At 42.6% G+C, this 25,454-nt stretch overlaps 1 protein-coding gene across 1 annotated transcript in view; it reads left to right on the forward strand.

Annotated features, from left to right (window-relative positions):
* TPH2 (tryptophan hydroxylase 2) overlaps positions 1–25,454 on the forward strand; it is an 88,231-nt gene that overhangs the window by 3,962 nt on the left and 58,815 nt on the right. The window contains exons 3-5 of the mRNA XM_082351682.1: positions 2,125–2,308; positions 2,418–2,518; positions 7,294–7,361. Coding sequence (XP_082207808.1) covers positions 2,125–2,308; positions 2,418–2,518; positions 7,294–7,361 — 353 coding nt within the window. The remainder of the gene's footprint in view (positions 1–2,124; positions 2,309–2,417; positions 2,519–7,293; positions 7,362–25,454) is intronic.

Genomic DNA, 25,454 nt, shown 5'->3' on the forward strand with positions numbered 1-25,454 from the left:
AGAACTTAATGTGTCTTTTGTAAAGATGAGTCATTCTCCTTATATATGATCTAGGGCTAGCTCTCTTTTTATCTTGTAGAAATGTAGTAACCTTTTCCTAAGCCCAGGTGGGTGGTTTGTAACCTCAAGAAAGAGCCCCGTTAAGGGAGAGGTTATAAAAGGCCAGGAAAACTGTTGCCTTTTTGCCAGGGCACACCTGATGGCTCCCCTACCCTTCAGCAAGCGCCTCCTTTGCCAGTGCATTTTGTTTGGGGGCATGGGCTGTGATTAGAGCTGGAGGATAGGGAGCTTAGCTCTGCATGGTGCCTTGGGCTGCTGGTGCAGTGGAAAGAGGGTTGGAATTGCAGTCAGAGGATTCAGACCTGTGTTCTCCTGGCTTGGCTAATCACTAGCTGCTTCCTAGGTTCAATTGCTTCATTTGTAAAATAGCAATAATAATTCCCACCTAACAGGGTTGTTGTGATGAAATAATATGAGTGGAAGTGCTTTGTAAAGCGTACAGATATGAGGCATTATTGTGATGCCTCTTTGAGGACCATAGAGGGGGAATTAGCAGCCTGTTTTTGCAGATATTTCCTTGTTCTCTTTTGACCTTGAAGAAAGGATCAGGCACCATAAAGAGTGGTAATGGAAATCTGGGGAAATATTTTACGCATAATTATATCATCCAGCACTATCTCCATACAGTTCCCAAAGGCAGGGCAATTCAATTAGACAGCTGGGTGCAGTGGAAAAATCCCTGGAGAACGAGTGAGCAGCCATGAGTTTTCACTCGGCCATCAGCTAGTCATGGGGTCTTAGTTACCCCATCTGGTTAGTTAACCCATCTGGACCTCAGTTTCCTTGTCTAAAAATATCCACTTTGCTTCAACCAAAGGACATTAAAAGCCCAAAGTGACACAGTGTGTGAGAAGACTCTTGAACTTTGAACCTAATGTTAGTCTTACCTTTATTATCTGCTGATTTAGAAAATATGGCATTATTGCAAAAGTTATTAAAAACAGAAATAGAGCATTTAATGTCCTGGTCAAAAAACTAGTTTCTTTATACAGAGAAGGATGTCATCAGATTTATCTTAGTCTGGTACCGGAAGCTACCTATCTGCTGCTGTGCTGAAAATTCTGAGGTCATCCAGGATTGTATTTGGAATTGTGCTGATAATCAGAGTGTACCATGGAGTGATGGGGAGGGATCTGCTTATTTGGGGGTGGGTTAGGGTGGAGAGGAGAACTTAGTCTTCAGTTAACTCAGGACAAAGGAAGACTATATCACTGGGAAAATTTAAACCTGAGATTTAAGTATTAAATTGCTGCCCTCCTACGAACACCTTATTGTAAGGAGATTTTACCCATGAAACCCATCATGATAGTTGCAGCAACACATCCTTGGATGAAGGTAGCCTGGAGGTAGCTGAAAGAGACCAGTTACTAAGTGGTTCCATTAGGGATTCTTCTTCTTCTTTTTCTTCTTTTTTTGCCTGCAGAGATCCTTTCTTCGCTACTTTTCTTGCTTCCTTTTTTTTTTTTCCCCCTACAATGGGGCCACACTTTGGCCAGTGTTTCCCAAACTTCAGTCATTTTCATATCACTTTCCCGGTTTCTGCCTCATTTGCCTGCTATTCATACTATTAATTATTTTTTCAAAGATTTTAAGCTTTATTTCAAAAAGAGATGTTATACTACCAGAAAATCAGGAGTTTGAGTTTTAGGTTTTTTTTTGGAAAATATATAAAAATAAATAAATAAATCTGGGGATTATATGAAAATAAACTAATTTCCTCCCAAACAATCATGCATACCACCAGTGGGATGTGGACTGATCTGGGAAATGATAAAGTTCATAATTATCACACATTTTATAGGGCCCTTTATATATCTGAATGTCCCCCCCCCCCTTGTTAAAAATGAGACAGGAAATCCTACACACAGTTACTATTCTTATTAATAGAGACAATGGTTGGAAAACATTTCCATGTTTTAGTCAAGCAAACGGTGAGAAGGTCGTCTTTTCCTCTTTTGTGGGCACTTGGTACCTTTTTGCTTACGAGTTGAACAAGAGCAGCCCATGGCATCCCTTTTATTGTGCCCTGAAGGTGATTAAGAGATGTTGCTTGTATTTCCACAGGAAAAACATGTCAACATGGTTCATATCGAGTCCAGGAAATCCCGGCGAAGAAGTTCGGAAGTTGAAATCTTTGTGGACTGTGAGTGTGGCAAAACGGAATTCAATGAGCTCATTCAGTCACTGAAATTTCAAACCACGATCGTGACGCTGAATCCGCCAGAGAACATTTGGACAGAGGAAGAAGGCAAGGCCAGTTTTTGCTTGTCGGGTGATTTTGCAATCTGACAAATGTTGCAAAGGGGAAAATACAATCTGTGAGCTAATATTTTGAACCTGCACTGTGTTTCCAGCAGAGCTAGAGGATGTGCCCTGGTTTCCCCGGAAGATCTCTGAGTTAGACAAATGTTCTCACAGAGTTCTCATGTATGGTTCTGAGCTGGATGCCGATCACCCAGTAAGTGTGCAGTCAAATCCATCCCACGTGTGCTCTTCCAGCTCCGCCCGTCTGCCAGGCAGTGTGCCATATTCTGTGCTGTAATGCTGTATTATAGAGCAATTTATTATTTATTCCCCATAACTGAGAGCAGACTTTTAAATGATAGTTTCCCTGTACATATGCGTTGGCTGGAAGCAGGTTAGAAGGATGGCATTTCCACCTAGCATTTATTTTTAAAAGGGTTGGAGAGAGGAGGAGGGTATAAACCTTGGAGAATATTTCCGTAGAATTAGACAGCCTGAAATATACTTGCAGATGGTGACCCTTGGAAAAACAATGAACTGAAATTGATCACCTCGTTGGGAAACTGGGGAGGACTAGGCATTATGGGGCTCAGTGAGAAAGTAAAATTCTCCTTGTTCTTTTCCTTGATTGGAGGTAGTAAGGGGTAGAGTAATGTGGTGGACTTTAGTCTCACTGGAAAGGCAGAGGGTGATAGAATAAGACCATAATGGAAAATGCCTCTCTTTCCCCATCTACCCTGAATCTATTTATCGCCATCTCTCCTCTACTCCAATAAAAATGACCACCTTTAAAGAAATATGATATGTAGTAAGCATTTCCCATTATTCCCTCTCTCCCCCTTTACATCAGTTTTTATTTAATACAAGAGGCCTGGAGCCTCTTTATGGTCGGAATGAAGTACAGTTAATAGTCTGGGAGAAGCAATCAATACACTCATTTGTTACAAGCAACTTTTTCCCCCGGTGCCCCTTCTCTAAAAATGAGCATATATAAAGGGTGAAACCCAGGCAGATTGGTCATGATTATAGGAGACTTTGTGGTCTGAGGGTAATGGTTTTCAGATATTCATTTTATTTAAATGGAGGATATCTGGAAATCTGATAGTGAGACTGTATGCAGTGGTTCTCTAAGTGTGGTCCTGGGACCAGCCACATCAGTATCACCTGGGAGCTGGTTTTAACAAGCCCACACTTCGGTTTGAGAACCATTGCTTTAAAGGAAACTATGACAACTTCAGCAAGAGGGAATTTTTCAGTCAAACCAGTCTTCTGGCATAAAATACAAATTCAAACCAATTCATAGCATACCATTCAAACGAATGGTCAAAAAAACCTAATTCAATTTCATGATTTTCAAAAAGCTGAATTCGCTCAAAGACACTGTGTGTTATATTCGCCAGCATAATTCCCAGCAGTTCACATGTAAGGCTCCTGAACTTTAGAAAAATACTCAAAAGTGTCTTTAATAATCATCCATTTGTTTATCTTCCCCTTCCCCACCTCAGAGGAGTCAGAATTAGCACAGAAGCCTGATTTAAGAGCTTAGCAGTAACAGGACTGCCCAGACACCAGCTGTTAATTTGCAGGATGACCTTGGGCAAGTTCCTTTACTTCTGCAACTCAAATTCTTTATGCAAAAAGTGGAAATAAAATGCTTATTGAGCTCAAAGGGGGTGTTTGAAAAGCCTAGTTAATAAAACAACTGGAAAGCATTTTGGCAAGAGTGAATGCTTAATTCCAGGAAAGGAAATGCTGTATTAAATCATCCTGATCAATGCCTGGACAGTAAAGGATTTTTTGCTAACCTCTTATTTCCAAATGCTCCCCTTAGTCTAGTTTGGAAATTACTCAACCTGGAGAAGGGGGTCAAAACAACCACAGGAACCACTGACCTTGCTGTGAAAAAATTTATTCTAATACCCAGCATACATTTTCCTGGGCTTAATTTTGTTCCATTACTCCTAATTACACCCACCTTATGATACCTTCTCTTATTTTCTATGCAGCCATTTGAAATAATTGCAAGTACTTAGCAATCTCCTACCTCACTCATCATTTTTTTTTACACCGTATTTCTTTTATAAGCACATCAAATATTCATTATGCAAAATTTGATATTGGTAAGTTGGTGGTTTTTTATAAGTTATTATTTGATGAAGATAGAAAAAAGTTTCTAAGGAATTTTTGTGCTTGGGAATAATTCCAGTCCTAAGGCAGGGCTTATTACGTTAGGATGGCACTCTTGTGCGGAGATGGCTCAGAAGGGGCTTGGAATGTGTCAGGCTGCTGAGGCTCCCTAGAAAGGGTTAAATATGTAGGTCCGTCCACCTTAAACTTTAATGGACAAACAGATCATGTGAAGGATCTTTGCAAAATGCAGATGGGTGCACCTGAGATTCTGCATTTCTAGTGAGCTCCCAGTTGAGGCTTACAGTGGAGGTCTGCGGACCACACTTTGAGTAGCAAGGATCTACACTGAGAGGGTCTTTCAAAGTGTGATTCAACGTCCCCGCATAAGGTGCTTATTAAAAATGCAATATGTTGAGGCTCATCTGAAGCCTACTGAATCAGAACTTCCAGGGACGGACCCTGGAATCTGCATTTAAACAGATTTGCCGGAGATTCTGATGAACTCTAAAGTTTGAGAACTAATGTCCTAACTCAGTGATTCTCGGCCCTAGCTTTCCATTCAAATAATCTCTGGGGAACTAAAAAATTTCCTATGCCAGGGTGTCACCTCAGAGTGCTTAAATCAGAACCTCTGGGAATGTGTCCAGGTTTGGAGTGTTATTTAAAGCTCCGCAAATGATTCCAGTATTCCCCCAGGTTGACTTTTTGGGAGAGCCAACGTACATTCAGCTGAGCACTTTTGGGTACCAGCTGGGTCTTGATTTAAATCAAGTTCCTCTTGATTTAAATTGAGAGAGGAAGGGTGGTGTGCAGCAGATACTCTCTGAGTGCTAGTGTTGCCAGATTTAGCAAATAAAACTATAGGCTGCCTAGTTAAATTTGCATTTCACATAAACAACAAATTTTTTTTAGTATAAGTATGCCCCAAATATTGCATGGGTCTTCTCTATTTTATCTGGTAACCTTGTCCCTGGCATCAATTTAGAATGGCTGGCCAAGGAATGCTGTGTCTCTGTAATCGCTAGTGTAGGCTAGCATTGTTTTGCCAGTCCACGGTTCAATGCTGGAAGCTCTGGTTCACCCATAACACTTGTGTAATCACCGCCACACTAGGCTGATGAGGCATGATGAGTAAATCACTCTCTTTCATGCCTGGAAAAGGTGCAGGTGTTTGCCGAGGAGAGCTACTCGAGATTCTTTGGGAAGCCCAGCAGATTACGGTGCTGTTACCATGGTGTCCGGTTTGGCAGGAACCAGGGAACAGATGCTGAGCTTTTCACATAACTCTTTTCCTTTTGTCACGGGCTGCTTTCTTTTTGAGTAATCAAGGTGCTTGGAATTCTTGTTTACCACCACCAGGTTGCTTGGTGTGACTAGTGAGTGTTGAAATTCATACTTTCTAGCGACCATGTCTACCCTCTATGGCATAAGACCTTTTCTTAGCTCACATACCCATTTGTAAAGGTGGTCACACATTTTGTAACTATGGTCACAAATTTTGCATATACACATTTGAAGGCTCCACAAGCCTGCCTATGAACTCCAGTTTAAAAACTCCCAATTTGTAGCAGAAGAAAGAAAGTTCTAGCTTTAAGGGCAGGGGTACTTCACTTCTGCAGGGCCTTTGGGTGACCTCAGGGCACTCGCTCTCTGCCTCTGTTAGTGACCTTTTGTCATTCCTGAGAGAAAGGCTGTTGGCAATGGACGTTCTTTGTTTCTGTTCAGCGTACAGTCCTGTGACGATTTCTGACCTCAAGGCCAGTTCTCCTTCAGCTGGAAGAGAGAACAGAACGAGTTTCTCTGAGTTGAGGTTCCTCTTGAGCAGCCCCCTTGCGTAAGGGTCTGAGTGGACACTGGGTGAGCAGAGGTAGTCCAGGCCTTTGTGGGCCTGTCCCAGTTCTCCTCCCAGAGCCCACGACCCCTGCGGCCTGCCTCCTTGCCTGGCCTCCCTTCTCAGACTGGTCAGCATGTCCTGGTTTCCCTTCGGGTTTTCAGGGGTTGCGCAGGTAAGAAGTTAAATTGAAACAACTCCTGCTGGGCTTCCAGCTGTCTGAAGAAACAACCCTGGAAAGAACTGATTGTCTGAAAGTACCTGAAGGAAAGGAAAATGGAAAGTCTGTTGACAAGAGGAGATTCTTGAGTAAACCAGGAAGTCCTCTCAGGAGGATTCCACTTGATGGGAGAATGGCAGACAGGAAGTTTAATTTCCCAAGTGCATGATGATGGGTAAAATCTTGAACTTGGCTGAAGACTAGTCAGAGCCATAGGAACTCAGAGGGGAATGGAGCTAGCCTGCTATCTCGCGTGGATCCCTTGTAATCGATTTTGCATTGTGTGGCTGCGCTCATAACATACAGCAAAACCTCTTTATTCATCCTAATTTGGGGTGTTGATGATTATTCTGAATGATAGAATTTTAATACATGTACACTTATTGGTAATTTACGCAAAGCAATTAAATTTAGGTTCTTAGTGAAAAATCTGTGTTAAAGGGACCTATTTTAATGAACAGATAAGATTAATTTGTAATTAAGATCAATTACATGTAAATGATACTTGAAAACCAAAGGATATTTTTCACAATATCAATTTGCTTAACTAAGCCGGTCTGCCTACTTCATGGAAAGGTTAACTTTAGTCTGAATTCCCACACATCCCAAATTAAGACAGCCCAAATTTAATGAGGTTTTACTGTAAGTACAATTCGCTTCTGCCTGTGTCATCAAGGTGGTTATCCAAGGGAAAAAATTTACATTTCAATTGGACACTCAATAAACATCACAATGATTTTTTTTTAGGTCTTCTGCAGCTAATTTTTTTGGCAGTCCGTTAAATAACTTAATCTCTTTTCTGTTGAAGGGATTTAAAGACAATGTCTATCGACAGAGAAGGAGGTATTTTGTGGATGTAGCCATGGGTTATAAATAGTAAGTACCTGTGTAACTCTTTCCTGTGACTTGTTGCTGGCGAGTTAGGAAAAACACATGCTGTGTTAAACAGACCCGTCTTCTACTTCACTTTAACTTTTGCAGAAAGTAGACATGAAGCATTTTAAACACTCACCAGCTCTGTAGGCTTTAAATGCCAACACGGACATTTGACATCCGGGTTATAATTGTAAAATAATGAGAGCTGCGGGCCACCTACCAAGTGCTACGTTTTCACCATTGTACTCATAGCTCAGCTAAGGCAAGGAGCCATTTTTGTACACTCTGCAGGGCCTGGAAAATGTGTTTTAATTTTACTTTTGACTTGACTTTTTAGCAACCCCCTTCCATGTCCGGCTTCCCCAGTGAAAGTAGAGGATTCAGCAAGAATGGTGAAAAGACTCATGTAAGCAGCCATCATAGAAATGTGTTTGCTTTACAGGAAAAGGGAAGCTTCCTATAAGCTGGAGGGTTTATGGAAGAGTTTCATATCCAGTCTGGGATCAGTGTTGGGATGGAACTGGAGAGCCTCAGGACCGGGCTGAGGATGTGCAGAGTGCGTGGTGCTAAGTGGCAGTGACAGGAGGTTTGTGATCGGCAACAATGCAGTGGTCGTGACCGCAGGCCACATCTAGAAAGCTGGAATGGATGTTAGGCCTCTGTTTATTCTGCTCACACTAATAAAACTTACAGACCATTGTAGCTCAGTCGCTGTCTTTCCTTTGGTATGTGATCAGCTACATGAATCTTCTGATCAGAACAAAACGTAAATTCATACCTGGTAGGGAAGTGTCTTTCTTATTCTAGTTGAGACTAGTGAGAATCTTGACTGTCCTGTAGGGCAAGTTTGTCTTTGGTGAGAATTTAGGACATTACGTGTGTTACAGTGGGTACCAGTGTTTGCTTTTTTTTTTTTTTTTTTAAAGGAATCTGACATATAGGTGCTTAAAGCAAAGTGAGAGGATTCCCAGCCACACCTTTGACTGCCAGTCATTTGCTCATTTCTAACCTCCTTTGTTGCTTTGTTGCTCTTCTCTTCCTCCTCCCAAGCCCCAGGCATCCTTCATTCTTTCTCCACCATGCTTATTAGCATGAAAACCAAGATTCTTTGGCACACGCTTTTCCACGTGTGTCTACTCCAGTCCTGTCTCCTCTGTTCCAAGCAGGTTCTTGACCCTCTTTAGACAACTGTGACTTTCTGCCCCATCACAGCGTCAGCATGCTCACGGCTTGTCCTGGCCCGAGCCCAGCTTCATGCCCCCTTTTTACCCTCAGCGCCATCACTCACTAGCTCCATCTCCCAGTGTTTCCCAGGCAGATGCCAAGAGAGGACTCTGATAGGCCACATTCACTTTTTCACATCAGGCCCTGATAAATGGTTATGAGCTTTAATACTGGTACCCCTTGGTTCACAGATCCTCCCTGTGGAATCAGGTCATATCTGCATAGATGGGTGTAGGCAGGACAGGCCTTTGGGGCCTGACCTGCCTAGGACTTGGTAAAAGCTCAGTTCTTGGCAGAGACTTTCTCTTTAGATAAAACAGATAGATAAAAATGTATTTTGTACATAGATGCTGTATGTGATGTATTATATATATAAGAACAAAATATGTATGTATGTACATAAAAGATTTTGTTAGCATGGTGATCAAGGGACTACCTCAAATATTAGTTATTTCTTCTTACTAGAGCCAAGAAACTGGACAAAGGCAAGCTGATAATGTGGTGGCACTAATAAAACTGGTATGTATGAGTCAACCAGTTTCAAGGAACATTGATAATGGGGGGTCTTATGGTTTTAAAGAAAACATATTTATGTGGAGAGGAGAGGAAAAGAGCATATAGTTAAAACGATGGAGGGTGAAGCCCTCAAAGTGTTAACAAGAGTTTGCATTTGCCATTTTCCCTTAGCTAAAGCGTGAAATTGAGGTGTGGTGTCTATGGAAGGCCAAAGTAAAAACTGGAGGTTGGACGTGGTGGAGGTTTTCTACGAAGGAGGGCTGCATGCAGGTAGAGCATTCCAGGATCTGGTCCCGGTTTGGAGGGGCCTGACTCTTAGTTCAGGAGGCTGAGGTAGGCAGGGCACCACCAATTCATCATTACACAGGGAGAAACCACTCTCACAGGACTCACAAAACTCCCCCTGTCATGACGCCGGAGAGGCCAAATTACGCTATTCGGTGGATACAGAGTCAAAGCAAAGGGCGTTTAGCTGAGAGAGTCTGGAATCCAGGGACATTAACCCTCTCCCCTGGGCAATGCTGACTACGTAGAATAACAAAGTGATTAAAACCTAGGGTTTTGGAGTCAGACAACGTGGGGTTCGAGTTGTAGCTCCACTACTTCCTAGCTGGGTGAGCCCCCTCACTCTGCCTCTCAGGTCCTCCGTCTGGGACGTATGTCAGGATTACGAAGGAGAATGCATGTGCTGAGTTGAGCACGGAGATGGCACATGATTTGTGATCATAAGTGCCTGTTACTGCTATTACATCCTCCCTCTCCCTTTCCTCAGGCTGTCTTCAGTTTCCCGTTGATCTGCTGGTTTATTCTTTAGCTATGTTAACGCCATTGTTTATGCTCCAGCTTAGCAAATACTATAGCTCAAACGTCCCTAGAAGTAATCCTTAAAAGGAAAGTCTTCCAGTTTCTCACTTAAAGGCTGTTCATGTACTGATACTTTTCGTGCTGACCAACCTCGCTCTTTATGGAGAGATTTCATAGAAAGCGATCGTATTCCCATTTGGGTGTGTGGGAAGCTGGCAAGATACTGAGAACAGATCGCCAGTTGCCTTAGGTGCTTCTTGTATGTGGGCAGTGTGAGGAAAGTGCCTGCCAGGAGTGGTTAACCCTGGAAAACCCAAACCTAAGACTTGAGGAGAGTAGAGAGAAAAGGATCGTTCCTTAATGCCCCTCATGCCATCATTGCTGTGGCTTCTCTGAGTACGACCTTGAGAATGGATAAGGGCTAGCCATTGTGTGTGTGTGTGTGTGTGTGTGTGTGTGTGCGCACATGCGTGTGCAAGCTCATGCAATAGTGCTGGTGGGGTGGGGCACAGGTGCTCACAAATCCCAAGTGGGTCTGAGCCACGGTCTCCATTGTGCCATGCAGTAAGGAAGGTTTCCTTTTGGTTTAAAAGAAAATAAAGATGCAATTTCTAATTGCAATACGTATTTTTCTAGTGCTGATGGCTTTCCAAGTGAGCAAAGGAAAAAGACGTCAATACAATAATTACTTAAAATAAGCTCATTTGTGTGGCTTCTGGCAGCCTGCTGCGATCTGATTTTCCAAAACAAAGCTTGGAACCACTGGCTTGAAGAGAGGATTATCTGAAATTGGGGTGGTCCTGAAAAATCCAGCATGTGCCATCTCTGCAAATATAGTTTGGTAATACTAAAATTAGGGACTATTTGGACATGGGGAGAATAACTCAATTCCCTGTTGGTAATTCGTTCAGGTTTATGGGCACTGAGAAGAAGTCAAATATATGGTGGTGTATTTGGTGGTGGTGTTGTAGCAATTGGCAGGATGGAGTATGAGGTGTCAAAAGATAAAGAGAAGGAAAAGAAGAGAAATACAGAATAATGTATATTGAAACCACGGCCAAGAAGCCCTCTGGGGAATTCGTGTTGAATACTGTATTTTCTCTGATAGTCTTGAAAGGATAAAGCAGGGGGAAAGAATCAACACAAGCAGAGAAAAATGAAAAAAAATTCCACTCGATGATGGAAAAACAGCAGGCTCAAAGTCTGTGTTACCATGAAACCTAAAGGGGAGAGGGAGTGGGGACGTTCAGCATGCTGGGAACTGTCAATAGGTGCCACTCAGGGGAGTTTCTGATTGACAGCGCTGCCAAGAAACAGGGTTGACGACCCAGAGGCCCGCAGACAGACCTGAGCAGCGGGGCCACGAGGGTCTGGAAGGCCCAACTGCCTGACCAGTAACAGCAGAGGAAACATTCATTAATGCAAATATCATTCTCCATAGCAGACCTGAGAAGGAAGGCTGCCGATGGGGAGGGCACTGTTTCTAAAATAATCGGTGAGGCAACGGGCAGATCACACCCTGTCCTCCTCCACCCAAATAAAAGAAATCCTAGTATAAACAGAAAAAGAAGCCCCCCGTGATTAGACAATGTGAAGGGCCTATAGACGTGCAGTTCAGATGAAATGGAAGTGCTTGGGGGAGGGGGGCAGATGGCATGAGGAGGAAGAGAAAATTATGACTGTGATGGTGTAGCTGTTAGGTTTGTCTGAAACTCTCCAGTTCTCTGCCATTGGCACCTTCATATTTTAAGCCTGGCATTAGCTTTGCTACGTTTCTGTAGGTTTCACAATTGCTGTATTGTTGGGGAAGAAAACTCAGTAATATCTATTTTTTCAACTGACTAGGAATAAACACCTTTTTCTTTGGGAGCTACTGTAATGATTATTCCTCAACAATGGGCATGCATATTTAATTTAATTATATCTTTGGTTGGGGTAGCCCTAGTTATTTCAATCCATCTTACTGTCTTGGAAAGAGGCCCCGAGCTCTGACTTTAATTTTGCCACTCTTGTTTGCTTAAATTGAATATTACTGTGATTGTGTTTTGTTTTGAATGTGTTCTCTTCTGGTTGAAATTGACGTGGTATATGATTTTCATGTTCTTTCCATGGGGCTGCTTCCTCTTTGATTTATTATTTTGTTAGTCCATGGAATCTGAAATGTAAACAGGTAAATGCAAATATCAATGAGTAAGGTAAACAAGGGAGTTCCAACATATCAGAATTTGCTTGAAGTTGAAAAATTCCCTAATTTGCCAAGAAAACTCATTTGATTTCACATTGAGGGATCCAAGTGATTCCTTAACATCACTCAGCCTCAGTAAAATAGAGATAATAGTATCTCCTCTGTAAAATGGAGATAATAGTATCTTTTCTGCGTCTCTCCTGGGAGTGTTTTAAGGGTTAAATGAAATCAATGGAACATTGCTCTGTGGTGTACTTTATTATTACCTTTATCAAAACAATAATGAAGGAATCTAGACCAAAAGCTTGGGGGTTTACTCAGACCCCTGACCCACTTGGAGGGCTTTTGTTGCTTTCTCCAGTTTCTCTTTTGATCTGAGAGACAGTGTGTGGAGGGGTTAAGAGTACAGAAATTGGAGCTGGACTGCCTGGGGTGAATTCCAGCTTCACCACTTACCAGCTGAGTGATGCCTGCAAATTATTTGTCTTCTGTGCCTCAGTTTCCTTGTCTGTAAAGTGGGGATAACTCTACCACTGCTTTATAGGATTGTTGTAAGGATTAAATGAGCTAATACATCAACAGCGCTTTGAACACTGCTCAGGAACTGCTGTATAAGTATTTGCTACTACTGTTATAATATTTTTCTCACTTCAACCCATCTCTCCTTTTTGTCTACCCTCATGCACCAGATCTTTTTATTACCCTTTGGTGAATATCCTTCTTCACTCCCCTTGGCCAAGGCTTTCTTTAAGTCCTGACTTCCGTCTGATTTTTGTACTGTATCATTCATTGATGTGTAACAAATGACCCCCAAATTGGGCAGCTTAAAACAACAAAGTTATTATCTCACAAAGTTTCTGAGGGTCAGGAATTAAAGAGCAGCTTGGCTGGGTGGTTCTGCATCAGGGTTTCTCATGAGGCTGGAGTCAAAGTGTTGACCAGGGAAGCAGTCATCTGAAGGCTGGATGGGGGCTGGAAGATCTGCTTCCAGTATGGTTATTCACATGGCTGTTGGCAGGAGGTCACAGTTTCTTGCCTGAGTGTCCTTAATATAGGGCAGCTGGCTTCCTCCAAATCAAGTGGTCCAAAAGAGAACAGGGCAGAATCTACCATGCGTTTTATAACCTAGCCTCAGAAGTGACTTACCATCACTCCTGATATACTCTGTTGGTTTCATAGCCCAACTCTGATACACTGTGGGAGGGGACTACACACAGGCATTGATACCAGGGGGTAGGGTTCACTGGGGACTGTCTTGGAGGCTGCCTACCAAATACCTTTAACTTGTGTTTAATTTTATTTCTTTAAGACCCTCCCTAACTGCTCTACCACAGTGGGAACTAATGCATTTTCTGCAGAACTAATTCTCATGAAAGCAGAGGGAGCATGGTGTAGTGGAACATGTGGCAGAATGTATAGGCTTTGGAGCTAAACAGAACTGGGTTTGAATTCCTGCTGCATCACTTACAAGCTCTGTGGCTATGAGCACTGACCTAGTCTCTGGGTCTCAGTGCCCTCATCTTAGAATAGGCACAATATCTACCTTGTATGGTTGGGAGGATTATCAGTGATTACAGGGCTGATTGGTAGAAACTGGTGTTGAATCTGTGATAGATATGATTATTATTATCAAGTGTTCAGTAGCTGAAGGTTCCTCGATTCCGTGTTGTCATCTGTTAAGCTCACCTAAAATGAACAAAGTACCTGAAGGAGTGAACGAATTAGGGAATTTCAGGCTCCATGATGGACTGGGTTAAAAGAGCTTTTAAAAAAATATGTGGGGTGTGTGTGTGTGTGTGTGTACACTACAGTTTCAGGTAACTCATGCATGCACACAGCTTGCTTCTTCAGTCTGAAAAATTGACTCTCTCCAATGCCTTCGCAGGCCAGTGAGTCTCAGCTAAGGTTAGAGGGAGCGGATGGTGGCTGGGCTGTGTTGGACTCATTTCTGAGTGGCTGATGGTGGTAGAAATGTTCACCAAAGCTGGACTTCTCTGCCGTCAGGCTCAGGTAGTTTTAGCTTCCTCTTGTTAAATTCCTGCCATGTGCTGGACATTGTGTTAAACATGTTGCTTATAGTCTCTCATTAGCCTCACAATAAGCCTTTGAGATAGGTGCCATTACTGCTCTCATTTTGAAGATAAGGAAACTGAGGTTCAGAGACATTAAGAAACTTACTAAAGGTGACACAGCAGATTGTGTCACCTGCATAAACACCAGTTGTTGATGCTTTAATTTCTCTGAAATTGAGTAGTAAACTGAAGAGTAGAATGAAAGTAAATATTTTGTAGTTCTAGGTTTATTTCCCAGTGACCAGAACAGTTTCTGAATAAGATCAACTTTCACGGGTACCTCTCTTATAGAATCTAAATGTCTTTCTTTGCTCAAGAAGGCACATCTTTTCTTTCCTTCTTCTCCTTTTTGGTCTGGAAGTGGCCGTAGCACTTCCCTTTGACATAGGTGGCATCATACACAGGTTGAATATAACAGTGACAGAACTCAGGGACTTGGCATTTTAAAAAGTCATTCTTCTCTTTACAGAATTCAGCATATTTGAAATGCACATTTCTTGTGTGTACTTAATACACTTCAGACTCTGTGGAGCCAGGGCTCAAACCAGCCCTGTCTGACTTCAAGGCTGTGCTGTCTCTCCGAGGCGCCCAGGACAGGCGCCCAGGACATCTGCCTGGCCCTGGCACGGCAGGGCCACATCCTCGCCCTGCACAGTGACTTTGCTCTGCTCTCTCAGGCCCTGTGCTCCTTTCCTCCCGCCCGAAGCCTGACCCTCGTGGGATATATATCAGCTGGAAATAAACACAGCTGGCCTGAGGCTTGAAAAACAATTGCCAGGGATTTGTCCCTCTCTGGCTTTTTCTATGTTGCTAGCCTATTTATTTCTTGATTTTTTGATTTACAAAATTGCACCCTTTGTGATTCATTTGCTTGGAGTGTAAGTACACAGCTAAACAGAGACTCTAAAACAAAATAGCCCCAAATGGGGACTAGCATATTTGAAAAGTGCAATCACCCAGCCCAGCAGGCTCATTCAATTTGGGTGAGCTTGTGAATTTTCTACTCAGCGCCATCGGGGGGAGAGAGAGAGAAAATTCTCTCATTCAACATGGTATAGTGATGATTCTAACCTCCTCTCCCCATCAAAGCAGAGAGGGGCATTTTCTTACCACCTTCCTTCCTCCCACCCACAGCCCCAAATACCCACGTGTTGTCAGATGACACCTTCTGGGGCTAAGATTCAATAATATGCAGTGCATTCTAAGATGTTGAATAGATACATAATTGTGGAATGGATTTGCCTTGGAATAAACATATTGGGCTTCCAAGCCAGCACCTCACTTCTCAGGAGGTCTCCTCAGTTTTCCCTTCACTAGGTGACTCAGCAGGAGTCAGCCATAGGTTTGTACAGAAAAGGAAGGAGATGGATGATCAGAGACAAAGGCTCCGGACAGATATGGGGTAGAGCTGTTTGCTGCCCCTCCTCTTACCTCCGGATGCCCAATGCTGTGCATACTGGGGTTTCCCTGCTCCTAGGTAGCTGTGATGATTTAGCTTACGTGTGAGCTGGAGGATTACTGATGCTGAGTTTTTCCTAGGAGGCATTTGCAATTATTGCAAATTGCAGAAAAATAACTGGGGTGGCTCCACCTCTCCACCTTTCCAGAAATTTCAGTTGACCGTAGCATTTCTCATTTCATGCAAGAAGAGGCATGATTTATGGATCCCACTTGGTTTTAGAATGTAGCTTAGAGGAATACATTACTAACAGGGCTCGTGAGTGCCACATTACCGATTTTTAGATAGACAAATCTTAATTGGAAACATAAATAGAAGGTAGAGGAAGAATGAAAGGGAAAAGTTATGCTTTCTTAGTGGGAAAAAAACGGGGGTTGCAAGTTTTATCCTTAATAACATTTTCCTTATCAGTTTCATTGGCAGATGGTCACCTTGATGAATTGTAGTCTTTATTGTGATGAGGGTCCAAGTTTTAATTTTTTCCCTTCTCTGCCCTTTTGAGAAGAGGCACCTGAGAAGGCAAATATGTTTTCTTCCCGACTGAGCTAATTTTATCCCGTTCCATTATCCTCCATTGATTTGCTTTCTCAGCTTTTGAATGAAGCTGAGATGTATGCGGCTGTTGAGGTACTTTGTGAGTCCTGCATAAGCACCAGTTGTTGATGCTTTAATTTCTTTGAAATGGAGCGGTAAATTGCAAAGCAGAACAAACCCAAATATTCGTCGTGCTGGGGTCATTTCCCAGATGACTTGAATAGTTTCTGAGGAAGGTCACATGAGGGATTTCAGGAGTCCCTCTCTTGCAGAATCTAAATATTTTTTCTGCCCAAGAGGCAACACTTTTTTCTTTTGGTTTTCTTTAAAAAAAATCTGCATAGCTACTTCCATTTGACATAGGTGGTATTATACACAAGTTGAAAACAAGAGCAACAGAATTAAATGACATGGGTTTCTAGAAAGTTATTCTCTGTATAGAATTCTCTGCATATTTGAAATGCACAGTTCTTGTAAGTATTTAAAAGACGTCAGGCTTTATGGGAGAATCATTTTCATGCCAAATGTTTCTCTCTACCTGGAGTTCAACTCAATGGCTGAAAAGGAAGGGAGCCTGAGAGTCGCAAAGAAAGACAAAAGGGAAAATTGATCTGGAAAAGGTTTCGCCGTTCCACTTTCGGGGCTTGGTGGGTTTTTTAGATGTGCGTCAATGCCTCAGTAGGATGTTGTCTGATTATAGCACGGCTCCCACAGCTGTGGAAAACGTTAACACAATACGGCATACTGACAAGGACAGAAGTTGCACCAAATTGTAATGTCTTTCACGGAGAATGAGGTATGAGTACTTTTACTTTGAAATGATTTCTGCAAACATGAAGGATTAAAATTACTTTCACAAGTAATGTCTGAGAGGTGAATGGATTTATACGGAAGAATGTGGTTTTTTATCTCCAGACCTATTTCCGACCCTGCAGGGAAGTGATGAAATGTTTTTTTTTGGTTTCTATACACCTGGAGGAAGTGAACCAACTATATCGAGTACCTGTTAGGTACTAGGCATTGGCCCTGGCACTTTGCAGATGATGCCTCATCTGATACTCTGTGTTGTGTGGTTGTCTTACTTCCCTCAGTTTCAAATGAGGAAACAGAGGCCAAACTCAATGCTAGGTACTCAAGACCTTGCTCTGAGGTGTGTTGGTTTAGAGTGGGGTCTCTAGGGCTAGGCTTCCTGAATCCAAGTACCTGCTATGCCACTTACTAGCTGTTTGATCTTGGATAGATGACTATGTCTATAAGCCTTAGTCTCAACCATAAACAGTCATTTAATCGCTGTATAAGGTGAGCATTATATGACAAAATTCATGTCATGTGCTACTATGTTATTGTTATTGCTACAGTTAGATGGATGGATGAATGGATGCTATTATTAGGCCTATGAACTGTAGGATAACTGCATTCCCTCATCTACTACCGAAAGAGGGAGGTCAGGGCCCAGTGGTCAGCAACATTTGGTCCCTGTTGATCAAGATGCAAGATATATGGGATTGAACTTGGAGTTCTTGGAGAGCCTAGCCTGTGTGTCTTCATCCTAGTGGCCTGAGATTGTTGGCTGCTCTTAACTTTTAGTTCTCTTCTGGATTGCATTCTCCGAGTTCCCCTTGTATATGTTGAGCCTGCACATGTTGGTGGATGTTAGACCCACTGTTGCTGCTGTTGATATTTAATTTCATGGTAGTTTTGGCAGAAGAAAATCACTCCTCTAGAATGTGACAAGGGCTTTCTGCAAGGTGAGCAAATGGTGAGAAGCCCTATCCTGGGGTGCACAGGACAAATAAAAACAAATAATTTCCAGGAGTTAAATCTTCCCTCTTCCTGAGGCTCCCTAGGTGCAGTAGTTTATTTTCATTATGTCTCTTGTAAAGGCAGCACCAATATTAACAATGTGAACAAAACAAACTAACGTTTCTGTTTGCTACCATCTGAAAGTTCCTTAGGGCCCGTAGACTCATTTACGAAAATTCATGTGCGCGAAACTCATTTGCAAAAGCAAATAAAATATGTGATCACAAATGCTCTTTACCTGACTAGCCTAGGGGACTTGCTGAAAATGAGTTTGTGCCTTTACAGTTATCTTTCTGGTGTAATTTACCTGTCCTAGTCTGCCCAGTCTCCTCATCAAATGAACCCCTTATCGAGCCACTTAATGTCCGATGACTTGAATGGTTTCAAATCTTGGTATAACTCAAGATTTGGTTTGTGAGTTTCCTTTTTGAAAAATAGCATTTAATCATCGTGCCTGTGGCTTTGAGAGTTCATTCATTAAGATATCTAGCCAAGGAAACATCTCTGTGTTTATTTATGTCCCTTTGGGTTTGCATAGGCCGCTTTCTTTCCAGGTGAAAATTTTGGCTACAAGTGTGATGGGTGACAATGCCTAGAAAACCTGAGTGAGAACATTAGAAAAGAGAACCCTACCTGTAAAGTAAGCAGGACATAAGGTTAATCGGAAGTTACCAGAAAACCTCTTAAAATCTCAGTCTTAGAGTTGCTTTTTCCATAGCAATTAAAATACATGAGGTAGGGATGAGGTAAGACAAACGCCTATCTGCCAGGCTTCCTGATAAACAACTATACTTTTTTCTCAAACTTTAAGTGCGTGGCTTGTTTTGGTCTGATTGGTTGATTTACATGTTCAACGAATATTATTTATTGAACACCTATCCGTTCTAGGCTTAATTCTGCGGGGCAGGGATATAAAAATGAACAAAGCAAACAAAAATTCCTGTCTTCAAGGAGTGTACATGGTAATAGGGGGATAGATTTAGCAGAATACTAATTTTGGATATTTTACTTGTTTTTTTCCCCTGAGTATTACTGATAGTATTTTATCATAAAGTTATTGAGTGTCCTCTATGGTCTGAATTCTGAAGTGTAATTTTATCAGATTCGAGAGCCTTAGACTTTTCTCACTGACTCTTAAAAATCAGTAGATGAAAATGGCATTTGCTTTCTGGTTAAACTTTAACGGAATTCATCCACTTTACTGAGGATTTTTTTCTTCTGGCTTGTAGCAACATTTTTTTCTGGTCTCAAAGGCATAAGCCATCATCTTGTGGAACACTTATTGACTATATGGCTCTACTCTGGCGACACCTGGCTGCAGGTGATACTATTTATGAAGGGGGTACCAGCCAGCATAGTACTAGGTGACATTACGTCACTGGCTATGGGTGAGAGTCAGTACTCAGTACTGATTGAAATTTCTACACATTGGTGTGTCACCTCAGTTGTTAGAAGTATAACAAATGCTGGGTAATAATTAATAATTAAGTTTTGTGAATGATGACTGTTTCCTTTTTAAAATTACATTAGATCAAAATCAAGATTATTCTTAGAATAATGTTGGAATAATGTCAGTCTCACTTTTCCGTATTCTTGTGTGGTTTCTTGAATGAGGAGAGAGGGTGAATTATAGATAGCTCCCTGGAAATGATGCAGAATTCAGGGTATGCCCATTGAGGAGTGCCGCACACACATCTCATAACTCGAGGAAGAATAGAGACCTCCTGCCTTCATGCTCCAATAATTGTTCTCCAAAGGCTTTGTCCAAACCCTTAGAGGAGCTGCTAATTGCTAATGAGTTGCAAAGATGGTGGATTTTTACATATTTCCTGTTCTCATTTCCCTTCGGCACCCCCCGGGTAGAAGTGTCAATCACAAGAGAAATGCCTAAGGTGGGGAAGGAGAGAAGAGATGAGGCCGAGATGAAAGGGACGGTTTATTCCAGGCAGATAAACAGGTCTTGAATAAGTAAGGCATCTCCAGCCAGGAGGAACCTGTAATAAAATAAAATAGAAAATGAGTTCATTCCTAACTGTTTCTATGAGATTCACTGGTCCCCCCTCAACCAATTCTCCGTTTCCCTTCTGCTCTGTTTCGTCCTTGCCACTGAGGAAATCCAACTGTTTCCAAAGAACACAGTCTGCACTGTGATTCAGTCAGTCTCGCCATCTTGATGTAAATACTATCAACTTCAGCCTGTCTCGTCTTCCTCCACTGAATAGGGGAATTGCTTCCCCGCACTGGAGTTCCTCTAAAGATAACACAAGCAGAGAAACTGCATCTCACGTTAGGAATTCTAGCAGCAAGGACTCCAGGAGGTAGGCAGGCTGTACCAACATAATCAAATGTTTTCCAATTCCCCAAACTAAAAAAATATGTATAAGAAAAGGAGCTTGCTGTTGGACCTGCTGGAGGAGAAGATCAAACAAATAATTAAAACAAAAGCATTATTGCTTATTCATCTGGCTGGAGAGAGAACTCCCATAATTTCAGCCCCAGTGGGGTTTATGTCCCTGGATTTCAGTGTAAAAATGTGTTTGTTAAACAGCATTGTTCTAACAAGCTCAGGACTTAACATAGAGTAACTCTATCGGTACCTGCCCCCAATTAGGTTTGTCTATGCACTTTCTACTTTCTCCTCTCTGCAGGGAATGCGCAGGTTTTTCAGAATCATCGCCCTGCCTCTAGGAAGAGTGGGATTTAACCTTACAGGCAGAAAGATGCCTCCCACAGTCTTCAGTATTTCCAGAGAAAGTTCTTAGTCATCTCTTAGTCACGTATTGCACCAGGAAGCTTTTCCTATTGTCAAGCTAAACCCTGACAGTGAAGGTTTCAGCCCTTTTCCTTGTACTGTCTTCACTGAGCAATGGTTCCCTGTCGTGTTTGTAAAGTCTTAGTTTGCCATTCTTTGGCAAGAGGGCAGAATCTGCACTGAGTGGAAACTGCTGAAAGTCACATCTGTTTTTCTCCAGTAAATTAGGAATCTGTGAATAATAATTTTGGTGGGTGTTAAGGATTCTGGAAGCCCAACTAATTCCATATAAGTGGAAGAGATTCCCTAGAGATCTAAAGATAATATTCACTTGTAATTAGTTTCTTGAGGAGTCTCATCTTGTTGGGGTTTATACCAACGTAAAATGGTTTTATTTTCCCTACTCACTGCTTTCCACTGTATTGTGTTGAATCCTACTTTCCTGCTGGGAAGCAAGTTCCTTAGCAACAACTGATTTCCTTTCATGTTCAATTATTAGTAGAGTCTCATTGGGGTATTTAAGACCTAGTCCCATTCATTTAAAAAAAGATTAATCCTAAATTTGATTCAAAGTGTGTTCTCCTCCTCCTCAGTTCTTTGGAGTGTGTGTGTGTGTGTGTGTGTGTGTGTGTGTGTGTACGGTTCTGAGATACCTTTCCTTCTCTCTTCTACGACCTAGTTCCTCTGGAGCTGGGAGCTGAGGGGAGGGAGAGAGGAGGCTGAGGGCTTTTTGCAGGCTCGTTAGAAGGTCAGGGGTGGGCAGGCCGCTGGCCGCTCTCCGCCTGGTTCGGACAGGCTCTTTCTGAGGCGGTGGTCTCTGCTGAAGTGTTCTCTGCACAGTGCTGTGTGTAGTCTTCCTGGGGTTGGACCATTTCCTCCACTTCCACCCCTGCAGATAAGCTTCCTGTCCTCCCTTGGCCTTTCGGTGCTCACAACATCATCCTTTTCTCCAGGTTGGCCACGTCGTAACTTGGGTACCCCTCATGCACCTGGCCCTTAGTGCTTCCTCGTCAGGGATGAGGGGAGCCCCCGGAGCATTCTTCTGTCTCCTGAGAACTGAGCAGACCTGGATGGGGTGGGGCTTCCCCATCTTCCTACCGGGCACACCACATTGGGTCCCATGGGAATTTCTAGATGTCCCTGGGCATCAGGCTCCATGTTCACACAAACCTCAAGTTTCAGAGGACACCTGTCAAGGGTCCCCTCGTCTCCCCCATAGCACGCCATCGTCCTGGGCTTCCAGACACTCTCCCAGGGCCCATCTCTATTGCTCCAGTCTGGTGGCAGCACCAGGGGGAGCAGGGCATCCTGCGGCTCAGCAAGTGTCCAGATGGGAAAGCAGAGGCCAGACCCTGCTTCTTGAAGGCGCCTGCAGTCCTTACAAGTGATTCTTGTGGCACAGCCTGCCCTCCTCCCCTAGGGAAGGAGAAGGAATGGGGCCTTTCCTTCTAACACCAACCTTCCCCACAATCCTGCATGTCTGATTCCCTGTTAGACTGGTAGGTGAAGTTTGGGGGTGGGGTGGAAAGGGTGGTATGAGGGGGGTTTGTTGGTGGTAGAGCCATTTCTGCTGCCTCTTCACAAGCCCTGCAGGGAGATGGTTGGCTCCAACTGCTGGGAGCTTTCTCTAGAATGTGGAGTACTTAAGTGACTTTAGTTGTAGGCCAGAGCAGAGTTTTAGGACACTGGGATATGATGCTTATTACATACATGTTATGACATGTACTCAGAGATAGATGCATAATGATATGGGGGTATATGTCCTAGGCCCTAGAAAGATCAGGACACCCCTCTGTCATTCTTCTCATGTATAATTCACAAAAAGCCCACTAACCCATAACAAGTACCGAGAAGTACAACACATTTTGATTTTTCTTATGACAATTTTTATTTTTCCAAATGTCAAATTACAAAGTTTTAAAAAAAATAGGTGTCCCTGCATTCCTGGTGCCCCAAGCATTACCTACCGGTCTTACTGAGAAGGTTAAATGAGTGAATAAATATGAAAGTATTTTATGTGATCTATACAAATACATGCGAGTATCATGATTACATGATTGTATATGAGATTTTCTATATATAAGTACATATACCTATAAGCCTTATTTTAATTTGGTATGTGAAAATAAGCTGGTGCCTGGGATAAATTTTTTATTTCATTGGTGTACACTAATCAGTTAAGACCACAGCCAGTCCTGAGCCTGACAGACTGGGTTTTAAGCTTGGCACCATGAGTTTAGTCAAATGGCTTAGTTTCTCTGAGCCTTAATATCCTTATCTGTAAAATGGGGGGGGGGGTCTACCTCAATGGAGTTGTGAGAATCAAATGGGCTAAGTTATATAAAAACACTTAACTTTAAAAAAGTGCCTGGCCAATAGTAAGTTCTCAAAGATGAGCTATTATTATATACCTTTATTAACTACATGGAAGAGTGGGAAATTTCTTATTTTTTCTGTATTTGGGATATGTTTTAACAGAAATCAAATGGATAAGAGTAGCCTTTACTTTGTGTGAAGTTGATTTTTAAACATTTACCTTAAATAGTTACCCGGGATATGGGGGTCAGAGCGGTGTGAGAAATCTCTTGGCGTGACCAGTCAGACTGACCCGTTCAGGGTAGCTGCAGGGTACTGCACCAGCTATTAACTTAAGGAGAAGGCTCATTAGTTACCCAGGCAGGACAGACAAGTGGAAACAGATGAGACCGTATGCGTGGTCATTTGTATTCCCAAGGTCGTGATGCTAGGAATTCATTATTAACTGACAGATACGTGCTGACAGGGCCCGACTTAGGATGATTCCACTTCGCCGTGGTGTGAAAGTGAAATGCGTTCAGTAGAAACCGTACTTCGAATTTTGAATTTTGATCTTTGTTTTCAGTGCACTATGCAGTGTAATTCTCTCTTGTGATGCTGAACCGTGGCAGGGAACCATGGTCAGCCCCCCCTCGATCGCCAGGGTGAACAAGCGATACACCTACAATCATCCTGTAGCTAGGCAACCGTTCTGTTTTTCACTTTCAGTACAGTATTCCATGAAGTACATGAGCTATTCAACACTTTATTATAAAATAGGCTTTGTGTTAGACGAGTCTGCCCAGCTGTAGGCTAATGTAAGTGTTCTGGGTACGTTTAAGGTAGGCTAGGCTGAGCCATGATGTTTGGTAGGTTAGGTGTATTGAAGGCATTTTCGACTGATGATATTTTCAACTTACATTGGGTTCATCACAAGGTAACCCCATTGTAAGTGGAGGAAGGTCTGTATAACTCCTTCTTCCTACCCAGACCCACACTTGGCTTTCTTCTGCAGCTTCCTGTTGGCTACAGTCAGTTCCCCTTTGAAACGCTGCATGTTTGCAGACTGATATCGAAGGGAAAAGTTTGACCTAATGATTCTTTTCAAATGGCTTCTCGGTATTTCATTTATTGTTTCAGCCTCATCGCTTTCCACCTTCTGATTGTGCACAGCCCTTATCAGCTTTATTGGCTTCCCCGACTCAGATTGATTTTGTTGACTTTTCTGGTACCCGAGGCAGACCGTTCATGTTTTTATTTCCTTACATCCTTTCTATTTTTATCTTTCCATTTCAAGCTTTCTTCTAACTTCATCACAGAGGCTAAGCCTTAGCAGTCTTGATCTTCTCAGCAAATATTTGTCAGGTTGTAGTTTTTTATTTGTTATCAACAGTCATATTTAAACAAGGTTAATCTTGTTCTAATTTGGTTTGTCATAAGCCCTAGTCTTGGTACTCAGAGAAAATAAATGTTAATTTCTGTTTTTTTTCTTCAGTGTGTGTTGTTCCCTCATCCCTCATGTACTGCAGTTAATTTTTTTCAGTAAAAATAATTTGAGGCAGTAGGAATCACATTTGGACCTGAACCTTCAACAGAAAAGATTTTGGTAAGAATACTTTGAAGTATGCAGAGAGCTGGGGACAGGGCTCTGCTTATGAGTCTGCTCTTCTTACTGTCCTCCTGCCCTTTTTTCTACCTAAGGGGGCGCTTCTGAATGACCCCAGCTTGCTGAAGGTGCCCGAGGCTGCAGCAGCCCTGAGGGCCAGTTGCTGCTTGTGCAGGCTGGGTTACTGGATTACATAGCTCACAGGGGCAGAATCCCTAGGTTTATGTGTATATATTGGACTTCCATATGTTGTGTGGGTCTTTGCTGACTGCAGGGGCAGAATCTGTGACAAGTGGCCAGGGAGGGCAGTGGGGGACTGCTGCAGGTAACTGTTGAGCAGGTCATGAGAAGTTTTCACTTTCAGGATAGGTTTCTTAATCAGAGGCTAAATTCAGATTCTGGCTCTTCAAGCCACAGTTTGCAAAAAGCACGTGTCCATAATCTCTCCTTTCTCCTGACCTCACGTGGCCTCAGGAGCTATGGTCCCTGCTCATGGCTGCTGGCTGCTGTTAGAAGAGCATTTTTAAACTCACCTTTCTTTCTGTCAGGGCACCTGCAGATCCTACCTGGCCAACAAGTCTCGGCTTAAGTTGTGCCTTCTCCAAGGAAGAGCCCTGACCACCCCGGTCCAGGGCTGCCTCTCAATATTCCAAACCAGGCATCGGCTCCCTATGACTTACAGGCTGAATCTGGTCTGTTTTTGTAATGCAAGTTTTATTAGAACATAGCTATGTTCATGTGTTTACATATTATCTGTAGCTGTTTTCAAGATATAGTGGCAGACCTGGGCAGTTTTGATAGAGACTGTATGGCACACAAGCTTAAAATATTTACTTTTTAGAC

Source organism: Balaenoptera borealis (genome assembly GCF_965194805.1).
Source record: "Balaenoptera borealis genome assembly, chromosome: 13".
In the NCBI taxonomy this organism is placed as follows: Eukaryota; Metazoa; Chordata; class Mammalia; order Artiodactyla; family Balaenopteridae; genus Balaenoptera; species Balaenoptera borealis.